The sequence below is a fragment of the Eretmochelys imbricata genome, chromosome 1 (genome assembly GCF_965152235.1).
Source record: "Eretmochelys imbricata isolate rEreImb1 chromosome 1, rEreImb1.hap1, whole genome shotgun sequence".
Classification (NCBI taxonomy): Eukaryota; Metazoa; Chordata; order Testudines; family Cheloniidae; genus Eretmochelys; species Eretmochelys imbricata.
Window position 1 is genome coordinate 223,046,250 of NC_135572.1, and position 21,374 is coordinate 223,067,623.

Below are 21,374 nucleotides of genomic sequence, written 5' to 3' on the forward strand. Positions count from 1 at the left end.
GCTTGGGTATCCACAGGAATGAGAACGAGGTAGGAAGTTCAGAGCATCAAGGAAAGTCTAGAGGGGAATTTGAAAAGAGAGGTAGGAAGTGCCCAGGGAAACCTGCAGCAAAGAGAAAGGAGCAGACCTAGCTGTTGGGTACAAGGTCCTGGGCTGCTACCAATGTCAGGGTGAGACTAGGTTCCCCTTCTGGCCCCAAAGAGCGGGGCGTACACACACCCGGAGAGGGTTACCAAGCCCAGCAAGGGGGTTGCAGGCTGAGCAAGAGCCCCAGCGATGGCAGAAGGACTTCTTTCTGTGGAAAGACCTCTTTGGACTCCTAGTGTGAGACAAGCTGGGCCCCAGAAGGGTGGACTGAAGGTGGTGACCTGGCCGGAGGGCTGAGTTACCAGGCAGAGAAACTGCCATGGTGCTGGAGCGACCGTGCATGGGGGACGCCAGCCCAGCGAGAGGGCTGTGATGCGACACCTGGCTGCCGGCGGGGGAGGGGGAGATGTAACGATGAGTAGATTGGTTTATGATTGGCAGAGTCAAGAGGATTGAATTCCCCCTGTGATGCTTGAGGTCTGATGGAAGTCTTGGTTGCTGAAGGAAGGTCTGTCCTCCCAAGCGGGTGTATCGAGGGACTGAGCTGGTCACTGGATTTCCCACTTCAGTTCCAGGGACTGGTTAAGCAGCCAAAGCAGGTCCAGAGGTTTCTCCAGCAGTTCCTAGAAAACCAACAGAAGCAGAAGGAAATGCAGGCGGAGCTACAGACGGAGCAGAAGCAGCAGCAGCAGCAATACCTGTGTGAGATCCTAGGAAGGGAAATCAACCCAGGGACCGCTATGCCTATGGACTAACAGAGCAGACACGGACAGCATGCCTGGGCTGTGCTGAGAAGGTTAGCCCAGGAGAGCAGGGCATGAGAAAGTGGACAAGCGTGGCCAAATGCCAAGATGTGGACAAGAGTCCTTTGTTTTGAGAGCAGAGAAGCAGGCCATAGCAAAAGACATGGCCTGCTTAGGAAATTGCTGAGTGGCAAAACAAGGGACTAGGGCCCCAAGAAGTTAGAAAGAGAGGAGAAGGTGTCCTCTGACAGAAACCCACATGAGGCAGGCAACGGGGAGGTGACAGGGATGGCCATGGACCTTGCAGACCCTCCACCAACACACCCCATGGGGTGCTGCAGGGAGGTGAAGGACGAAATGGTTGGCCCAGAGATGAAGCAGACTGTAGTAGGGAGAAACCCAAGAGTGGAGCAGTACATAGTGGGCTCTCAGACCCTGATGGAAAAGTTTTGGCGTATGTAGCAGCAGGAGAAAAAGGCTACAGAAGAAGCTAAAGGCTTCAGAACAGGCTCTGCAAACAGCTGTTAATGAGAAGGAGTGGCTGCAGGAAGAGCGCTGGGATACTGCAGAAGAGAAGAATCGACTCTTCATTCTGGTGAGCGAGCTGGTAGTGGAGCTGGAGATACTGTGCGCGCAGGCTGTACAAGCACGCAGCCGGTGACAGCAACGAGATGAAGCTTGGACAAGAACAGAACTCGTCCCTCGTGTGGGCCAGTTTCTAAGGAGGAGGGTGTCTGACGGGGGGGCTTGGCCTGTGGGCTATAAAGCCTGGAGCTTGGCCAAATGGATTACAGAGTGAGCTCCACCTGAGGGGAAAGCCGCTGCAAAGGTACAGGAGCAGGCCTAGCTGTTTGGTACAGGGCCTCGGGGCAGAACCTAGAATCCAGGGTAGGACTGCTTCTCCCATGGTCTCTGAGGAAGGGGACGTACAAGGCCAGAGAAAGGGCTTCCAAGGCCAGCAAGGGCAGGCTGAGCCAAAGTCAGGCTGAGGAAGCGCCCCCAAAGGGACAGAGGACCTTGTTTAGAATCATAGAATATCAGGGTTGGAAGGGATCTCAGGAGGTCACCTAGTCCCACCCCCTGCTCAAAGCAGGACCAATCCCCAATTTTTGCTCCATATCCCTAAATGGCCCCCTCAAGGATTGAACTCACAGCCCTGGGTTTAACAGGCCAAAGCTCAAACCACTGAGCTATCCCTCCCCCCATTCTGTTAAAGACATTTTTGGACTTTTAGTTTGGGATGAGCGCGACCCAGGAAGGAGTGGACGAAAAGACGGTCACCTGGCTGAAGGGCTGAGTTCCCAGGCAAAAAACTGCCAGAGTGCCCTAGCGACTATCGGCGGGGGTGCTAGCCCAGCAAGAAAGCTGTGACACCAGGCCTTGCCAGGAAGGGGCACCTATCGGTGAGTGAACTCTGTTACAAGCCTACTTCCATTATGGAAGCAGCCTAGTATTGGAGAGTGGTGGGGATGGCCTATGGGAGAGGATGGCTGGAGTGGTCACACAGAAGGGGCAGCAGGGTCCAGTGATGAGAGCAGGGAACAGGTTGTAGTGCAGCCCTGCCACTGAGTGGTACCAGGATCCTGGCCAGGTCACTCTCCCACCTGGTGCCTCACTTTCTCTATCTTTGAAATGGAGATCATCCTGACCACCTTAAGAATGTGTTTGATCCTCTGCTCTTTCTTCCCCAATCTCTGCCCTCTTTGCCCCACACAGGCCTCTGCCCTGTTCCTCAAACTTCCATGCCCATGTTAGTGCCAGAGCCAAATGCAAGGTCCTATAGCTAGTAACAAGGCATGCCAGCCACACCGACAGAATGGGGAAATGTATCCAGGAAAGCAGTGACTCTGAAAAGGATTTAGGGGCCAGAGTGAAGAAGCCACTCAAAATGAGCTCCCAGTGTGATGCTGTGGTGAACAGGGCTAAAGTCATCATTTGACATAGGGGCAGAGCCGTGAGTAGGCTAGGGAGGTGTAACGATGCTGGCTCTGCCGGGACCCAACTAAGAGTTCCAATTCAGGACAAATTGCTTCAAGCAGGCCAGTTAGAGCCCAAAGCTGGGTTTTTTCCACCTCTAAGGCAAACCAAACCGGCCAAACAGAGAATACTTCAGTTTTACCCCACTGCCTAACCACAAGTCACACAAGCAATTCCCTTGGACACTGCAGTTTCCCAGTATCACTGCCAGTGTCACTCATTATGTGGATGAATGGTTATGAAAAGCAATTCCCCAGTAAAAGAAAAAAGGTTCTCTCAAAGGACCCCAAAGGACCAAGCCCCAGACACAGGTCAATAGACAAATCAGATCTTACCCACAAATCACGCTGTTGCCATACTTTAGAATCCAAAATCTAACGGTTTATTCATGAAGGGAAAAAGATATAGATGAGAGCTAGAATTGGTTAAAAATGGAATCAATTGCATACAGTAATGGCAAAGTCCTTGGTTCAGGCTTGTAGCAGTGATAGAATAAACTGCAGGTTCAAATCAAGTCTGTGGAGTACATCCACAGCTGGGATGGGTCATTCAGTCCTTTGTACAGAGCTTCAGTTTGTAGCAAAGTCCCTCCAGAGGTATGAAGCAGGATTGAAGACAAGATGGAGGGGAGGCATCAGCCTTTTAGTCTCTTGCCATGTGGTCTTTGCTTTCTTTGTCCCAAGGACACTTTATCCAGCACGTGGCACAGAAAAAGCTTAGAGTTCTGTCTGTAGGCAGGTCCCTGCATATCTTGCTGAGCCACAAGGCGTATCTGCCTTCTCTCAATGGGTCAGTTGTATAGCCGATGCTCCTTAATGGGCCATCAAGCAGGCTTGGCAGAGCTGACACCAACTTGTCTGGGGTGTTCCCCGGAAGCATAGCACAAGTTTGAAATACAGACAGTATAGAGCCAATATTCATAACTTCAACTACAAAAATGATACACAGACACAGAGAGCATAATTTTCATCAGCCAATCATAACCTCTCCCTAGACTGCTTACACGACAACCTTTATACAATATTGGCTGCAAATATATAACAGTGGTCGCAACAGTGATCTACACAGTTATAGATCCTGTCAGTAACATCACAGGAGGTGACACGGCATCAGTGGGACTGATATTGGAAAACTGCGTCTGATTTTGGTGTCCTCATTTGAAAGAGATGTTGTGAAATTGGAGCTGGGGCAGCAAAGAGCCACCAAATGTTCTGAGGGCTGGAGAAAAATGCCTTCTAGTCAGCTACTGAAAGAGCTCAACCTGTTCAGCTTACCAAAAGAGGATTGAAAGGTGACTTCATTGAAGTGTTGAAGTGCGTTCATGGAGAGAAACTATTGGGTATTAAAGGGCTCGTTAATCTAGCAGAGAAAGGCACAACAAGGCCCAATGGCTGGAAAGTGAAGAGAGACAAGTTCATGTTACAAATAAGGCACAAATATTCGACAGCGGGGCCGATTCACCACAGGAACAAGCTACCAAGGAAAGTGGTGGATTCTCCATCTCTTGATGTCATTTAATGAAGACTAGATGCCTTTCTGGAATGTGTTTGCCTAAAAAGTAGCTATTGTGTCATCCAGGAGTCCTGTGATATGCAGGGGGTCAGATTAGATGCTCTAATGGTTTCTTCTGGCCATAAAGTCGACTAATTTCTGAAAAACTGAGTGCAGCATTGGGAGCAGCGTCTGATGTTTCACTGTCTAGCCGGCTTGCTTCCTAGACAGTAGCGGATTTACCACGGCGCCATGGGCGCCAGGGCACTGGGCCCACGCTCTGAAGGGGCCCCGGCCAGCTGCGCTTCTCCGCCCCCGCTCTCTCCTGAAGGGGTGGAAGCTTGGTGTTGCTGGCTCCCGGGGTTCTGTCCTGCTGCTGCATGGCAGGCTCTGCCAGCAACCAAGCTCCCCCCTCCTCTGCCTCTTCCCCCAGCTTGCTACTTCTGTCCCTCTCCCTATCGCCAATCAGCTGTTTGCCAAAGGCAGGAAGCGGGGGAAGTGGAGAAGAGGCAGGGGCGGGGCCTTGGAGAAGGGGGTGGAATTGGGACATACCCCCTCCAGCCCTGTCAAGGTTCCTTCCCCACTCTGAACTCTAGGGTACAGATGTGGGGACCTGCATGAAAACCCCTCAAGCTTACTTTTACCAGCTTAGGTTAAAACTTCCCCAAGGTACAAACTATTTTACCCTTTGCCCTTGGACTTCCACTGCCACCACCAAATGTTTATCTGGGTTTATTGGGAAAACATTGTTTGGAAACGTCTTTCCCCACAAAATCCTCCCAACCCTTGCACCCAACTTCCTGGGGAAGGTTTGGTAAAAATCCTCACCAATTTGCATAGGTGACCACAGACCCAAACCCTTGGACCTTAGAACAATGAAAAAAAGCATTCAGTTCTTGAAAAGAAACATTTTAATCGAAGAAACAGTAAAAAGAATCACCTCTGTAAAATCTAATTACCTTACATAGAGAATCCCTCGAGGCAAAACCTTCAGTTACAAAAAGACACACAGACAGCAATATTCATTCTATTCAGCACAGCTTATTTTCTTAGACATTTAAAGAAATCATAATCTAACACATATCTAGCTCGATTACTTACTAAATTCTAAGACTCCATTCCTGTTCTGTCCCTGGCAAAAGCATCACCCAGACAGACACAGACCCTTTGTATTTCTCCCTCCTCCTATTTTGGTCAGGTGCCAGTGAGGTTATCCTAGCTTCTTAACCCTTTACAGGTGAGAGGATTTTTCCTCTGGCCAGGAGGGATTTTAAAGGGGTTTACCCTTCCCTTTATATTTATGACAAGCCCCCTGCCTTGAGCCGCTCAGGGCAGGGGGATGGGAGCAACCCCATGACCCCAGCCCACCCTCCCAGCCCCCTGACCTCTGCCCTGACTCCTGCACCCCCCTCACACACCTTCAGCCCCCTTGCCCTGACTCCTACACCCTACTCACACCTCTCCAGCCTCCTTCCCTGACTCCTGCACCCCCCTCAAACCCCGCCAGCCCTGACTCCTGAACCCCCCTCACAAACCCCCTACTCTGACTCCTGCACCCCACACACCTACCCAGCCCCCTGCCCTGTCTGCTGCACACCCCCCCACAGATACTCTGCCCTGACTCCTGCACCCCCCACACATCCCCACCCCCACCCTGAGCACCAACCTGGAGATCCTGCACCCTCCCTCCCACATACCCACCTGCACCCCTCGCACCGAATGGAACTGCCCCAGGTAAGCGCTCCACACCCCAACCTCCTGCCCCAACCCTGAGCCCCCTCCCTCATTCTAGCTCCTGTTCAGACTCTGCACCCCAACCCCCAGCCTTCTCCTACACTCTAACTATCTCCCAGATCCTGCACCCCCAGCCCTGTGCTCAGTGCACCCCCACCCTCAGCTTGGTGCAGAGCGAGATGAAGAGAATGGGCTAGAACCAGGGTGAAGGTAGGTACCCACTCTGTGCAGTTTACCCCCGGCCCCTTTCTAGCTCCAAGGACCAACCCTAGCTCCCATCCCACTTAGCTTTTACCCTCAGCCCCTGCTTTCCTCCAGTCAACAAGGACTAATCCTCCCCACATGCCCCGCTGTGCTCATCTTGCCCTGGACCCTGCCTTGCTCCACCTGGGGACCAATCCTTCCCCCGACACACCATGCCCAACTGTCAGGGTGGATAAAAATCAATTACTTTAAAAAAAATCAAATAATCAGATTTTTTTAAATTTAAAGTGGATTTTTGAGGGGAAAATATCTAAAGATACTTTTAATTAAGGTACATTACATCTCATCATGGAATAGGCATTATAAATTTTAATTAATAGAATCATAGACTATCAGGGTTGGAAAGGACCTCAGGAGGTCATGTAGTCTAACCCGTTGCTCAAAGCAGCACCGATCCCCAATTTTTGCCCTGGATCCCTGAATGGCCTTCTCAAGGACTGAACTCACAACCCTGAGTTTAGCAGGCTAATGCTCAAACCACTGAGCTATCTCCCCCTGTCATAAATATAAAGGGAAGGGTAAACCCCTTTGAAATTCCTCCTGGCCAGGAGAAAGCTCCTCTCACCTGTAAAGGGTTAAGAAGCTAAAGGTAACCTCGCTGGCACCTGACCAAAATGACCAATGAGGAGACAAGATACTTTCAAAAGCTGGGAGGAGGGAGAGAAACAAAGGGTCTGTGTCTGTCTATATGCTGGTCTTTGTCGGGGATAGACCAGGAATGGAGTCTTAGAACTTTTAGTAAGTAATCTAGCTAGGTATGTGTTAGATTATGATTTCTTTAAATGGCTGAGAAAAGAATTGTGCTGAATAGAATAACTATTTCTGTCTGTGTATCTTGTTTGTAACTTAAGGTTTTGCCTAGAGGGGTTCTCTATGTTTTTGAATCTAATTACCCTGTAAGATATCTACCATCCTGATTTTACAGGGGGGATTTCTTTATTTCTATTTACTTCTATTTTTATTAAAAGTCTTCTTGTAAGAAACTGAATGCTTTTTCATTGTTCTCAGATCCAAGGGTTTGGGTCTGTGGTCACCTATGCAAATTGGTGAGGCTTTTTATGCAACATTTCCCAGGAAAGGGGGGGTGCAAGTGTTGGGAGGATTGTTCATTGTTCTTAAGATCCAAGGGTCTGGGTCTGTAGTCACCTAGGCAAATTGGTGAGGCTTTTTACCAAACCTTGTCCAGGAAGTGGGGTGCAAGGTTTTGGGAAGTATTTTGGGCGGGAGGACGCATCCAAACAGCTCGTCCCCAGTAACCAGTATTAGTTTGGTGGTGGTAGCGGCCAGTCCAAGGACAACGGGTGGAATATTTTGTACCTTGGGGAAGTTTTGACCTAAGCCGGTAAAGATAAGCTTAGGAGGTTTTTCATGCAGGTCCCCACATCTGTACCCTAGAGTTCAGAGTGGGGGAGGAACCTTGACACCCCCCACCCTCATAATTCTATAGTATGAGACAATATATTCATGTAATGTTTAAGAAAAGTTTTGTAAATGAGTTCTAATAGTTCATGGATTAGGGACCCAATCTTATGGGGTTCCACAGGCTTCTGTATAGATTATTTAGGTTAATTTTTCTATCTACTCAATGGGACTCAGTGCTCAGCCTAGAAGATACCATCAGAGATGCTTAGTTTTGCACTTCTCAAACTGTGGATTTGTGTCTCCAGAGGTAACATGCTTGTTAACAGCAAACATGTTTTAAATAAATAATATATAGAGGTGAGAAATAACAGACGTCAACTCTATTGTCTTTCTGCAAATTTGTGTACACAGGGTCAACCCCTTACCTGTCTTTAAAAGTGAAAAGTTTCAAAAAGTTCAATGAATAGAAGATTGTTGGGGGTGGAATAGATCTGGACAAGGAAAAGAAGTCTGGAGATAAAGATGAGAAGTGAGGGACATCTGCTTTTTTGTTAAACTATTCTGTTTCTTGTTGAAGAAAAATATCCAGAATACTTACTTAACGTTATTGTTTTAGTTAAATGAAACAATTTAAATATCTGTCTGGTGATGTTCTCCTCCTAATACAGCCTGGCAAGAAAATCCTCCAAATATTAATGATTAACCTGTTGAATTGGAGATAGTTCACCTCCCAATAACTTCATAAATATCTGCTTCAGTTACCTTTGGGAAATGACATACCAAACGCTCATTCATTTTGTAATATAGCTGTAAAACTAATCTGAAAAGTTTTCAAAATAAATCACAGTTTAAAAATGTATAGTGTGTACCTTCTAAAAATCAAACCTACATCTATCTCTGAGTTGTGAAGAATATGTACTAAGGTTATAACAACCAACAAGAAAGCACTTTTATGTAGAAAACCATGATTAAATTGAGTCTTGCTGACTAGTGATTTAAATCAAATCCACCCTCCCCGCTGTGCTCTTGCCCCTGGCCTCTTCATTCCCCAAGGGGGCCCACAAATATGTTTGGGTCCGGGCCCACAAAAAGTTAATCCGGTCCTGGGTCAGTTGCTAGATATTGTAGAACTCAGCCAGGATGCTTATTTACCTCTGTATGTTTTTGCTTCCAGTACATCCCCTTTCTGTTACCCTCAAGGAGTGGACATGATCATACTGTAACCAAAACCCAGTAGGGCTGTTTTAATCTCCTGCAGACTTCTGCCATTTGGTTGCTCTTTCATGAGTGACACTGCTACAGTAGTCTGACTATTTTGGTGGAGGGGTGTTGTACGGTTCCCTGGATTGTTGGAAGTGGGTGGATCTGGCTATGTTATCTCACATCAGAGATTCATATTTGACTTTCACAGCTTAGAAGGGACCATTATGATCAGCTCATCTGACCTCCTGAATACCACACATTTCACACAGGAATTCCTACATCAAGCCCATAGTTTTGGTTGACCTAAAGCGTATCTTTTAGAAAGAGAACCAGGACAGATAGTTGCATATTTTCCTATTGGAATATTTTTCCATCAGAAAATGCTGATTCCACAAAATCAAAATATTCTGTAGGAAGTATAGATTTCCTGAACATTTCTGAGAGGAAATTATTAAAAAGTTTCATTTTGACTTTATCTTTTTGACTTTTAAATTGTACCATAGCACCCACACATCACATCCACAGTCACATCCACATGCCCAACACAATCCTTTACCACACATCATTCACACCCCACCCAGCACATATACAACATACAACTCCAATGCATCACTCCCCCCCATAATATACACACCATCACATGCAACACTCAACCACTACACACTCTGTACAAATCACATAACACACCACCACCACATGGATACCATCACACACTGCCACAATGTGCCACACCCACAATGCACCATGCAACATAAGAGTCAAAATGGTACAAAGATGCCTTCTTTAAACAAAGGTGAGCAAATCTAACCTTATCTAAAAAAAGCATTTCAACCTTCTCTTAGAAAATCATGCTTCATGGAAAGTCTCAGTCCTTATCTTCAAGCCACTTAGGCCTAGATCTGTAGAGGTATTTAAGCTCCATTGAAATCAATGGACATTAGGGGGTTTAAATGCCTCTGAGGATCTGAGCCTTTAGCATTTGGGCCTTTGACAAATGAAAGATTCCTTCCCATTCCAGGACTGCATTGATCAGCGCTGTCCCTCAGGCACAGTGGAGCTGTCGCCAGCCAGAGGAAGCTCATTTGTTCAGGAGACAGTTTTCCTGGTGGTTGATCTGAGACTCTGGACCCAACTCCCACAGGATCACAAAATCACCTGAACCCTCTTTCTGTTCCACTTGAAAGTGAGCTTCTGAAATCTGCCTTCAGTAGCATAAGCTTGTAGCATGTCATAAAATAAACTTCCGTAAGAATCCACATGCACTTTTTCCCTAGGGGGAAGGATGGAGAACAACCCACATGGGATGAAAGAAAATCATGTCACTTCATGCATCTGTATACGATGCTCTGATGCCACAGTGAAGGGCATAGTATCAGCATTTCTAGGGCAGAGAAGAGATTAGGGGCCTCTTGTCACTGTCTAATTGTGTGTGTGTGTGCTCATTAAGATACCTGTAAATAACCTCCCATTTATCCTCCTGGATTTCAGAGGAAAGTCTGGAGTCTGGATTGGGGGTTAGGGCCCTCTCTGGAGTTAGGAATATTTTGTTGCTGGGTTTCTCACTGTTACCGCAAACCTGGTAGAGCATTCACTTTCAGTGCAGTGCCCCATCCTAGAGCCTGCGATATCTGAGAAGTGATATTTTAGCATTACTACTTTTTGGTGATTCAGTTGTGAAGTTGCACTCCATAATGTTTTATGGAAATATGCTTATGAGTTTAAATATAATGTAACTGGAATATGCGTTATGCAAAAGGTCTCTTGTAAAGTATCATTACAAAGCTATATAAAATATATTCATCCAATTTGTATGCATGTATCATCATTGTATCTGAAGCTAGAAATATGAAGTATAACTCTAAGGTCCTATTGTAACTAGGCAAAGTGTGGGCCATTAATGATGGCTTAGAATCTTGATGGCTCCCACTGACAAGGACAATTGGTTGTAAAAGGTTTATTTACCTGCAAGTGTTCCTGGGAGCCAGCCAAGGAAGAATGGAGGCTGGGGTCTCACAGGACATGTGAGCATGTCACCTGACACTAGAATCCATCTTAAATCTGGTAATTTTCCATTTAGAAGGAGGGGTGGGGACCCAGAGAGACAAAAGATTCCAGCCTTGTGCCAAAGCTATAAAAGGGGCTGGAACAAAACAAAGGAGGCTGCCAGTCATGAGAACACCCCTGCTTTCCACCTAAGATGTCTGCTGGAACTAACAAGTCTGTACCAGGGGAAAGGATTGGGCCCAGACTAGGAAGGAGCCTAGTTTGTGAAAGAAGCTTATTAGCATATCTGTGAGGGTGAGATTTTACCTGTAATCAGTTTCTGAATGTATTAGGCTTGGACTTGTGTGTTTTTGCTTTATTGTGCTTGCTAACTTACTTTGTTCTGTCTGTCGTTACTTGAAACCACTGAAATCCTACTTTTTGTTCTTAATAAAATCACTTTTCTTTATTATTGAACCCAGAGTAAGTGATTAATACCTGGAGGAACAAACGACTGTGCATATCTCTCTATCAATGATATAGAGGGTGAACAATTTATGAGTTTACCCTGTATAAGCTTTATACAGAGTAACATGGATTTATTTGGGGTTTGGATCCCATTGGAAGCTGGGTGTCTGGGTGCTGGAGATAGCAGACCTGCTGAGCAGTTTTTGGTTAAAGTCTGCAGCTTTGGGGGCGTGGACCAGACCTGAGTCTGTATTGTAGCAGGCTAGCATATCTGGCTCAACAAGGCAGGGTGCTGGAGTCCCAAACTGGCAGGGAAAACGGGCTCAGAGGTAGTCTCAGCACATCAGGTGACAGTCCCAAGGGGGTCTCTGTGACCGAACCCATCACTTCAGTCTCCATCTCTCTCCCTGCTGGTCCACGTGGAGCCACCCAACACACTTCATGAGAGAAACATCAGCCCAGGGACAGATCTTCAAAAAGGTTTTAATAAGAAAAAGCAAAAATTCACAATGAAGAAGTGTTAGGGACAAAAAAGCAGGGATGTTCCAGACTGTCTGATCAATGGGAAATTAGAGGGGAAATCACAGCCCCTGTCTCAGTCAGACTTATTTCTTGCATCTAAACAAAACTGAAATCAAAAAGCTAATTGAAGCAGTTCCCAGGCAGGGATTGTCTCCAATACCCCGTTGGGTCAATGAGCATTTGGGACAGAAAGAATCTAACCATACAGCATTTACATCCTCACAGGATATTTGATCTGAACCCAGCCATTCTTATATTGATGTCCCAGAGATGCCATCATCAACGTCATCATAACCTGGGTCATGAGAAGGTGGGGACAGGGCTTCCCTCTCAGCCCCAGAGGCCCCTTCACTTCTTAGCGAGTGCAGACTCCAGCCTGAAAATAGCAAGCAAGTCACATTACAGTCAACATATTCATTCTCCACCCATGTGCACTCACATAATGGATGGGCAACATACAGCATGGGCTGTGAATCAGCCCCCACCCACAGTTCCTCTTAGTGGGCCTCTGACATGTTTAAACCATTAGCTCTCTTTCTGTTCTTCAAAGAAAACACGTGGGAGCGGATTCTCTCTGTTCTGAGACCTCCCTGGTGCAGGATAAATGTGGGGATGGCAGTGAGCTGGTGACAACTCCCTGATACAGCACGGGGAGCTGCTGTAACTCCTGACAGCTGATATAGTCCCTAAGGGACCACAAGCCAGCAGACACCTGGTGGCTGGAGCAGGGTGGGGACCCTAGCCCATGGGACTTGCCTGGACATCACAGATCTCACCCACCCACACAATGCTCATTCACACGTTATTCCCATCAAGACCAAAGAAATGCACATTCCATCCCAACCCAGTCTCCCCTGAGATGCAAAGTGGGAGCTCAGTCCTGGGTCCCAGCTCTGATCCTGTGCTAATGGGGACATTTACATATTGAAGAGAGTGATTTCAAAGCCAGGCCGCTAACTAACCCCACCCCAGGGACCTGCTCTTCCCATTACCATCCAGGGAATTGACACCTGGTTTGGGGAAGGGCACTTTGGCCCTGATCCTGCCAATGGACCCATGTAACTTTTTCCCACTGAAGTCAGAGAGAGTATTCATGTGAGTAGACTGACAGATGGGATCTAGTATTTGTAGGATCAGGGACCTTATCTAGGAAACCTTCTCTCTTTCTTGATTTCAATCCATTTAACTCTGTTTAGCAGAGGTCAGGGAGGGGACACAGCTGAGAGTTCACCAATAACTGTGTTTCAGTGCAGTGACAGTGACCTCTAGTGGCCAGTAAAGGCTCTTCCCGGTGAGTTCTCCACATTCCACTCACCTGTCCGTGAATCCCTGTTCCTGACACTTTCCCCATGGGCCCCCGTGACTTCCTGGGCACTCGGTCCAAAACCAGGGTCATCTTCAGGGTCAGAAATTTCTCTGGCATCATCATAACCGTCCCTTGGGTCATCTCCAGGCAGGGCAGGGACCTCTGAAATAATGATGGGAATTAATTTTAATGAGAAGAGGCTTTCCACTGAATAGAGAAATAAGCTACATGCCAGGTGTGGCAAAGCAGGGACTTATGTGTATTATTTCTTATGAGTGCCACATACACCTCAGTTTAGCTGTTTGATATTATCCTGCCAGATTGCACAGGGATAATCAAAGGAGGCCATTAGAGGGGAAGCAAACAGGAAACAAAAAATAACAAAGATGTGGCTCCTAAAGGCAACAATGAGGGGAGCTGTTAATTGTGAAATGCCCTTGCCATAAATATAAAGGGAAGGGTAATCACCTTTCTGTATTCAGTGCTATAAAATCCCTCCTGGACAGAGGCAAAGTCCTTTTACCTGTAAAGGGTTAAGAAGCTCAGGTAACCTGGCTGGCACCTGACCGAAAATGACCTCTGAGGGGACAAAATACTTTCAAATCTGGAGGGGGGGGAAAGGCTTTTGTCTGTCTGTGTGATACCTTTGCCGGGAACAGATCAAGGATGAAAGCCCTCCAACTCCTGTAAAGTTAGTAAGTAATCTAGCGAGAAAATGTGTTGGGTTTTCTTTGTTTTGGCTTGTGAAATTTGCTGTGCTGGAGGAAATGTGTATTCCTGTTTTTGTGTCTTTTTGTAACTTAAGGTTTTGCCAAGAGGGATTCTCTATGTTTTGAATCTGACTGCCTGTAAGATTATATTCCACTCTGATCTTACAGAGTTGTTCTCTTATCTTTTTTTGTTCTTCTAATGAAGTTCTGGGGTTTTTTTTTTTTTAAGAATCTGATTGGGGTTTTGGGGTCTTAAAAATCCAAGGCTGGTTTGTGCTCATCTTGTTTATTCTCAAGCCTCCCCAGGAAAGGGGGTGTAAGGGCTTGGAGGGATATTTTGGGAAAAAGGAACTCCAGGTGGTCCTTTCCCTGGTCTTTGTCTAAATCACTTGGTGGTGGCAGCATATTGTTCAAGGACAAGATGAAATTGGTGCCTTGGGAAAGCTTTTAACCTAAGCTGGTAAAAATAAGCTTCGGGGGTCTTTCATGCGGGTCCCCATATCTGTACCCGTGAGTTCAGTGTGGGGAGGGAACCCTGACAGCCCTTCGCTGGCTCCAGCCAGGCTACTTTGGGTTAATTCTTCCCAGCCCTGAGCTCAGGATCAAAGGGCAGACTAGGGAATGAAGGGGGGGAGCAGCAGTAGCCAAGGGCTAATGTGGCTTCCAGGAGGCAGATTCATCATTGCTCACCTCGGCTGTCTGGAGTCTGGAGGAGGTTCCTCAAGGCAGGCTCCTCCACATTATCGTAATCCAACTGAGACCCCCCTGGGGAAGCTCCCTCTGGAACAGCAAACATCACGGTCAGCTTCCCCTGAACACACCCATTTCCCCAGCAGGTTTTAGTTCCCCATTAAAGGCCTGTTGTTTTCGAGTTTGGGTTTTTCATCATAGAGTCTGCAGGAGAAGTCACAGGGTGACCCAGGGGAAAAGGGAGAGTCATGGACATTCTGTCAAACAATAATTGTGCCACCTTTGTTTCCTCAAAAATAACTAAGGTCCAGCCCTGCCCCACAGCATCCAATACCAACTTTGTCATGCCCTTCAATGAGATCAGGATCTATGCTGGTATTGAGCTAACCCTGGACCTGTTTCATAGATTCATAGATTCATTGATATTAAGGTCAGAAGGGACCATTATGATCATCTAGTCCGACCTCCTTCACAATGCAGGCCACAGAATCTCACCCACCCACTCCTGCGATAAACCTCTCACCTATGTCTGAACTACTGAAGTCCTCAAATCGTGGTTTAAAGACTTCAAGGAGTACAGAATCCTCCAGCAAGTGACCAGTGCCCCATGATACAGAGGAAGGCGAAAAACCTCCAGGGCCTCTTCCAATCTGCCCTGGAGGAAAATTCCTTCCCGACCCCAAATATGGTGATCAGCTGAACCCGGAGCATATGGGCAAGATTCACCAGTCAGATACCCAGGAAAGAATTCTCTGTAGTAACTCAGATCCCACCCCATCTAACATCCCATCACAGGCTGCTGGGAGATAGTAGCTGCCACACCAGAGCTGATCATTGTGAATTCAACTGACGTCTGTAAAACATGGTTTAAAGTCCTTACATTATATGGGCTGGATCGTGAATTCGGTTATATGTTCCTGTCGAGGAGGCAGGGGGCTAAGATCATGGGGCACAGATCAGGGGTTGTACAGTGACACGTGTCAGCTGTAGAAGTCAGATTCTTTTTTACAGTGTGAATATTTCTCTGCCTGGTTCCCTGCAGCTCCTCCCCTGGGAGAGAGCACAGTCAACCACACACAGAAAGGGTCAGGATTTGTTCACATTTCCATCAAGAGCTGGACAGAAATCTTTTGTGTGTCTCTGTGTCCACCCCCATCCTTGTTACCTTGCTCTGATCCAGGATCATTTTCCCCCTCGCTGTCCCCAGTGTAATACTGCAGCTTTGTCACTGAGTCATCTGAATAGGAAACTGGAGAAAGGGTAAATGGGATGTTATCACAGTGAGAGCAGTGAAACTGGCTGATGGACAATGCATCTGGGTCCTGGAGCAAGATTTATGGTCTCACTATATTGCTTCTTCAAGAGAAGATGCTGAATTCACAGCGACTGAGTGGTGAGAGGCTGACACAGACTTTCTAAGCTAAATATCAGGCTTTTTTTTGTAGTAAATGTGGCTTTGGGGTGGATAATTCAGACTGGGAAGATGCTGGGAACAGCCATATTGACCTCATGAGGTGAGGCAGGAACTGAGTGAGCCTTTTACCATGGCATCCCCTCCTGTGGGATTCATTCAAATCCTTCTCATGAACTGGGGAGCCTGTTTTGAGTCACACTCAGGGTGTAAGAATCTCTTTAGAGAGGAATGTTTATCTTCTCCTCCTGAATGTTGCTGCTTCATGGCCTGATCCAGCAGAAAATTGTGGCTGAGGCTGCTGGTCCAGATCTCCTCAGCCACGGACATGACTCACATTTTGTTCTGGAAGATACTCCCCCTCCCCCGCCTTTTTGACAGGTAAGGCCACACCCCTCCCATGATCAGAGTCTGTGACCAACCCCCACCATTAGCAGAGAGGAGAATGTGGATCTCAGAAGTAGCCTCAGGGAGAAGCACTGACCATGCTCAGAGTGCCCCACAATGTGCTGAACTGAGAGCAGCATCTTCCCCCCTGATTGACATTCAGTCAAAATGACGTGAACAGTCACTTTCCTGACCCATAACTAATTACTCCCTAAGGCTGCAGGATGTACTGATGGGCCCGACTATCTTCAGAATGGGGCTAGCAGAGTCTGCTAGGGAGGAAACTCATTCATCTCAGTCCAGTAACTGGCTGGTCTCTTCACAGACCCAGCATCTCCAGCCATCCAGGACTCACAGGCTTGAAGGCTGCAGAGATTTAGCTCTAAGTCAGAGCTTTAGATTTTCTCCCTGTTAGGAATGACACACACAGACCTGAGCGATCAAACATTTCCTGCTTCTTTCTCATCAGGTTATAATCGATCTCCTCGTACACGGCCTCAGAGAAAGGGTCCAAGGGTCTTCTGGAGCCTGAAAACAAAGGGCGGGGTTTGCACAGGCTCAGAGAAGCTAGGGATGGGAAACCTTATGAGATCATCCAGCCCCTGCCCCCAGCTCCAGTGCAGGACTGGTTCCTACAGCATATTCCCACTTCTGTCTCCAGTTTAGATTTCAGCATCCCAGGTGACAGGGACCATGTCCCTGTCATGTTTGTTCTATTGGCTATTTCACTGTCATTAAGTTTATCTGGATATTCAACCTTAATGGTCCCTTCATAAATGTATCCTATTACTCCTACCACCACCCAAAATCATTCCTCTCCTATCCTGGTGCTCACACCTATGGGCAAAATAGTACTTGTATATGTACTGCCTAGAGACTGTGTGGGGAATAATTAGCTAATATTTGTGCAGTGCTTTAAAAATGGAAAGTACTATCTACCTATCTTTTTAGGTGATGAATTTGAGGAACTGTCCCAGATTGAGGTGTCATGAGAGGAAGTTCTGGAACAAATTGATGAACTAAACAGTAATAACAGGTTTCAGAGTAACAGCCGTGTTAGTCTGTATTTGCAAAAAGAAAAGGAGTACTTGTGGCACCTTAGAGACTAACCAATTTATTTGAGCATAAGCTTTCGTGAGCTACAGCTCACTTCATCGGATGCATACTGTGGAAAGTGTAGAAGATCTTTTTATACACACAAAGCATGAAAAAATACCTCCTCCCACCCCACTCCCCTGCTGGTAATAGCTTATCTAAAGTGATCACTCTCCTTACAATGTGTATGATAATCAAGTTGGAGAGATTAATAAAACTGGGACTTTTCAGCTTGGAAAAGAGATGATTAAGGGGTGATATGAAACTATAAAATTATGACTGGTGTGGAGAAAGTAAATAAGGAAGTGTTATTTACTCCTTCTCATAACACAAGAACTCGGGGTCACCAAATGAAATTAATAGGCAGCAGGGTTAAAACAAACAAAAGGAAGTATTTCTTCACACAACATACACTCAATGCCTGTGGAACTCTTACCCAGAGGATGTTGTGAAGGACAAGAGTATAACAGGGTTCAAAAAAGAACTAGATAAATTCATGGAGGATAGGTCCAGCAATGGCTATTAGCCAGGACGGGCAGGGATGGTGTCCTTAGCCTCTGTTTGCCAGAAGCTGGGAATGGGCGACAGGAGATGTATCACTTGATGATTACCTGTTCTGTTCATTCCCTCTGAAGCGCCTGGCATTGGCCACTGTTGGAAGACAGGATACTGGGCTAGATGGACTTTTGGTCTGACCCACTATGGCCGTTCTTATGTTCTTATATAAGGGTAAATCTACACTGCAATCTGGAGGAGTGATTGCAGCATGCATAAACACATCTGAGCTGGCTTTGATCGAGCTAGCCACGTAGCTGTGTCATCACACGCAGCAGCACAGGCTAACCTGCCGTGTACAGCCTCGCCTAGGAGCCTGGGTGCACACTCCAGTGGCTAGCCCACGTCACAGCCATGCTGACGCAACTACACTGCTGTTGTTATGCCAGCTAGCTTTAACGGAGCTAGGTAAAAGCTAGCTTGGGTATTTCTACATGTGCTGCAATCACACCTCTCACTGCAGTGTAGATATGCCCTAAATGCCTAGTAGAACTGTCTGATCTCTTTGGCCATAATCACACAAGCTCTTTTGCAGCATTTCTCCTTCCTGGTACCCTCCCTCCTGCTGTATCTCTCTATTCCGGATCTTTCCCTCACATGGATTTTCTTGTACTTTTCTAAATGGAATCTCAACATGTTATTTTTCTAAGAATACTTGAAGTCTCTTTGTATTATTTTCTCCAGTGAGGCGGAGTGACCTCCCTCCCCACTTTAGAGCGAGGGACCACTACATTCCCTCCGGTGGGCGGAGCCAAACCTGCCCTGCCCCTGTCGCCGGAATTACCAGGGCAGGACAGGAAGTATAAAGGGAGGGCCTTGCATCTCATTGGAGTGGGAGCTAGGGAAGGAGACAGAAGTCTCCAGCCTGCTGCAGAATTCTGGAGCTAGACCTGCACTAGGCAGCATCCTGTCCCCAAAGGAGACTGACCCTGGAGAGAAATTGCCGGCACTGCCATCGGCCAAGTACCCCAACGAGACCAAGGACCCGGGCACTATGGAACCCCTCACCCAGACGCTGGTAGGAAGTAGACCAAGGAAACTGGACTTTGGTCCCATTACACTGTCAAAACCAGAGTCAACATGTTTTAGCTGGATCCCTGCTGACCCAGTGGCAGAACAGTTCACCACTGTTAGGGCCCCGGGCTGGGACGCAGACGAGTAGGGTGCGCCAAGGTCCCCTCATCCCCTGCTGCCAATCCCATCCCTGGGGTGGCAGCCTCCCCACGTTAGGCCAAGCGGTCTGCTGTTGGCCAGAGCCAGGTCATCAAAACAGTCTGTTTGGTGCTCTGCCCTGCCTGAGGGCCTGAATCCCTAGACTGTTTGGTGCTCCCTGCTCTTCCCCACGCAAAGAGCCAGAGCCCCAGACTGTGTCTTTGCTGCCTACCTTAGCCAAGAGGCTTAGGTAAAACCTGCTTCCCACTCTGCCCTTCCCAGAGGGCCAGAGCTTCCCTTATCAACCATGAACTGCTGGCTGTCCCAGCCAGGATGCTGTGGACTAAAGACTGTTTATACTCCACCCCGCCTAGAACGCCAGGGCTCTAGACTCCTGATTGGCGTCAGCTCTGACAGGAGGCTGCGAACTCTAGACTTCTTACAGATCGGCCCAGCAAGTGGGACCCGAGCCTGAGTGCTGCTGCCTGACACAGTGAGAGGGTGCGGCCTCCCTCTCCACTTGAGAGCAAGGGACCACTGCATTTCCCCTTTGTATTATTTCTCTGTCGTCCCCACTAGTTTCAACTCCTCCCAATGTAGTATCATCTGCAAGTGTCACTGCTGTGCTGTTCATTTCCATGGACAGATCATAGCTGAAGATATTAGATATGACAGGACTTAAGATGGTCCCTGGATCCCCCACAAAGCTCTCCCTGACATGTACACCTTGTGCAGGTTACAGGGCTGCTACTTGCAGGCCAGACTTCTGTACCAGACATGCACTGGCTACAGAGCTTCCGTGCAAGAGAGGTACACACCAGATGTGTTCACCGTAAGATACCTTAATACTCCGACAGGTATGGCTGAAGTTAGTTTAAACAAGGTATGTTACACACAGTGTCACCTAGTGGCTGAATAGTATAATACAGTTTAACCTTCCATTACGTCTCTCCCTTTGCGTTCTACATTCTTACCATTTACAACATTTACGTTATCATGGTATCTTTATAGTTGAGCACAGATCAGTCTATTAAGTGTCTCTTGTTAGTATATAGGTCTGTCTTTTAGCCTAGGATAAAATTTTCAGTTTGACTTTTGATACTTTTATATCCTCCTTACGAATATGTATGAACAAAGAATGAAAACACTTGTGTGTTGCTTCCAGATGGGGTTTATAGCACAATGAAAAGAAATAAGGAAAAGAGTTAAAGTGTTGCTGGGAATGGTGGGAGTTTAATATACAAGCGTATACTTGAAGACTGCCTCAACCCTTATCTCAAGGCAAGGTCAAGCAACCAGACGGGAGGGGCGGGCGGAAGGGTGGGCAAACATAAGAAACACTAAAAAGGCAAAGAAAAGGTGACCCTGGCCGAAATATAACCTTACTTCTTATCCCACCCATAGGGTACAAAAGAGGTGGTACCAAAGTCACCATACTACGATCCTCCAAAACGGAACATAACCATAAATTGTAAGGGGTGGGACCAAGGGATATAATTAAACCTGCTAAGAAAAAGAAGGTGGGAAAAAGGACAGGGAAAACTCTGTGGCATACAGAGCTATGGATATGCTTGCCTGATTAACCCCACTAAACATTGCATTGCCTGCACTTGGACTATGGTCTTCTGCTTTCTGATTGCATGATAAGAACCAAGAGAGGGGTGAGGGAAAAAGGCCTAACATCTCTCAGTGGTACTAGTTTTCTAATTACCCAACCCAAACACGTAACAACTTGGTCATCTGGCTTTCCATCAGTAGCAATGACTGCCTGAGGCCTGTTTGGAATCTCTGAGTTTTCTTCCTCTTGTTCTGCATCTGCCATCTGTAGAGTTTGCTCTGTTGATTGTTCTTCCTGAAGTACACTGCATGCTCCAGCATTTTATCTTGAGTTTATTTGTACTCGGTCTCCTTTCAAATATCCATCTTTCTAGTTCTTCCGCTTTTCTCATGAGGCCCATCATGGCTGCCACACTGAGGTGGAGAACGCTGTTGGTCTTTGATCACATGCACTCTGAATGAGAAGTTTTTCTCTTTGAAAGAGATTTCTGTGGTGAACTGTCCCATGCAATTCAGAATGCCTCCAGTGTTAGTCAGAGCTGTGGCAGGTAGCTTCATCTCTGGGAGGGGTTGAAGGTGATTGTAAGGCCCTTCTGAGATGACTGTTACATCTGCTCCTAAGTCCATTTTAAAGTCCATAGTGTTTCTCTGAATGATCAGTTTCACTCTCCAGGCAG

General features: G+C 47.0%; 1 protein-coding gene across 1 annotated transcript in view; it reads right to left on the bottom strand.

Moving 5' to 3' along the window:
• Positions 1-11,930: 11,930 nt before the first annotated feature.
• LOC144268819 (antigen WC1.1-like) overlaps positions 11,931-21,374 on the bottom strand; it is a 65,518-nt gene continuing 56,074 nt past the window's right edge. The window contains exons 13-17 of the mRNA XM_077824071.1: positions 16,771-16,866; positions 15,706-15,789; positions 14,541-14,630; positions 13,150-13,302; positions 11,931-12,210 (exon numbers count right to left, since the gene is read on the bottom strand). Of these exons, the coding sequence (XP_077680197.1) occupies positions 12,086-12,210; positions 13,150-13,302; positions 14,541-14,630; positions 15,706-15,789; positions 16,771-16,866 (548 nt within the window). The 3' untranslated portion in view covers positions 11,931-12,085. The remainder of the gene's footprint in view (positions 12,211-13,149; positions 13,303-14,540; positions 14,631-15,705; positions 15,790-16,770; positions 16,867-21,374) is intronic.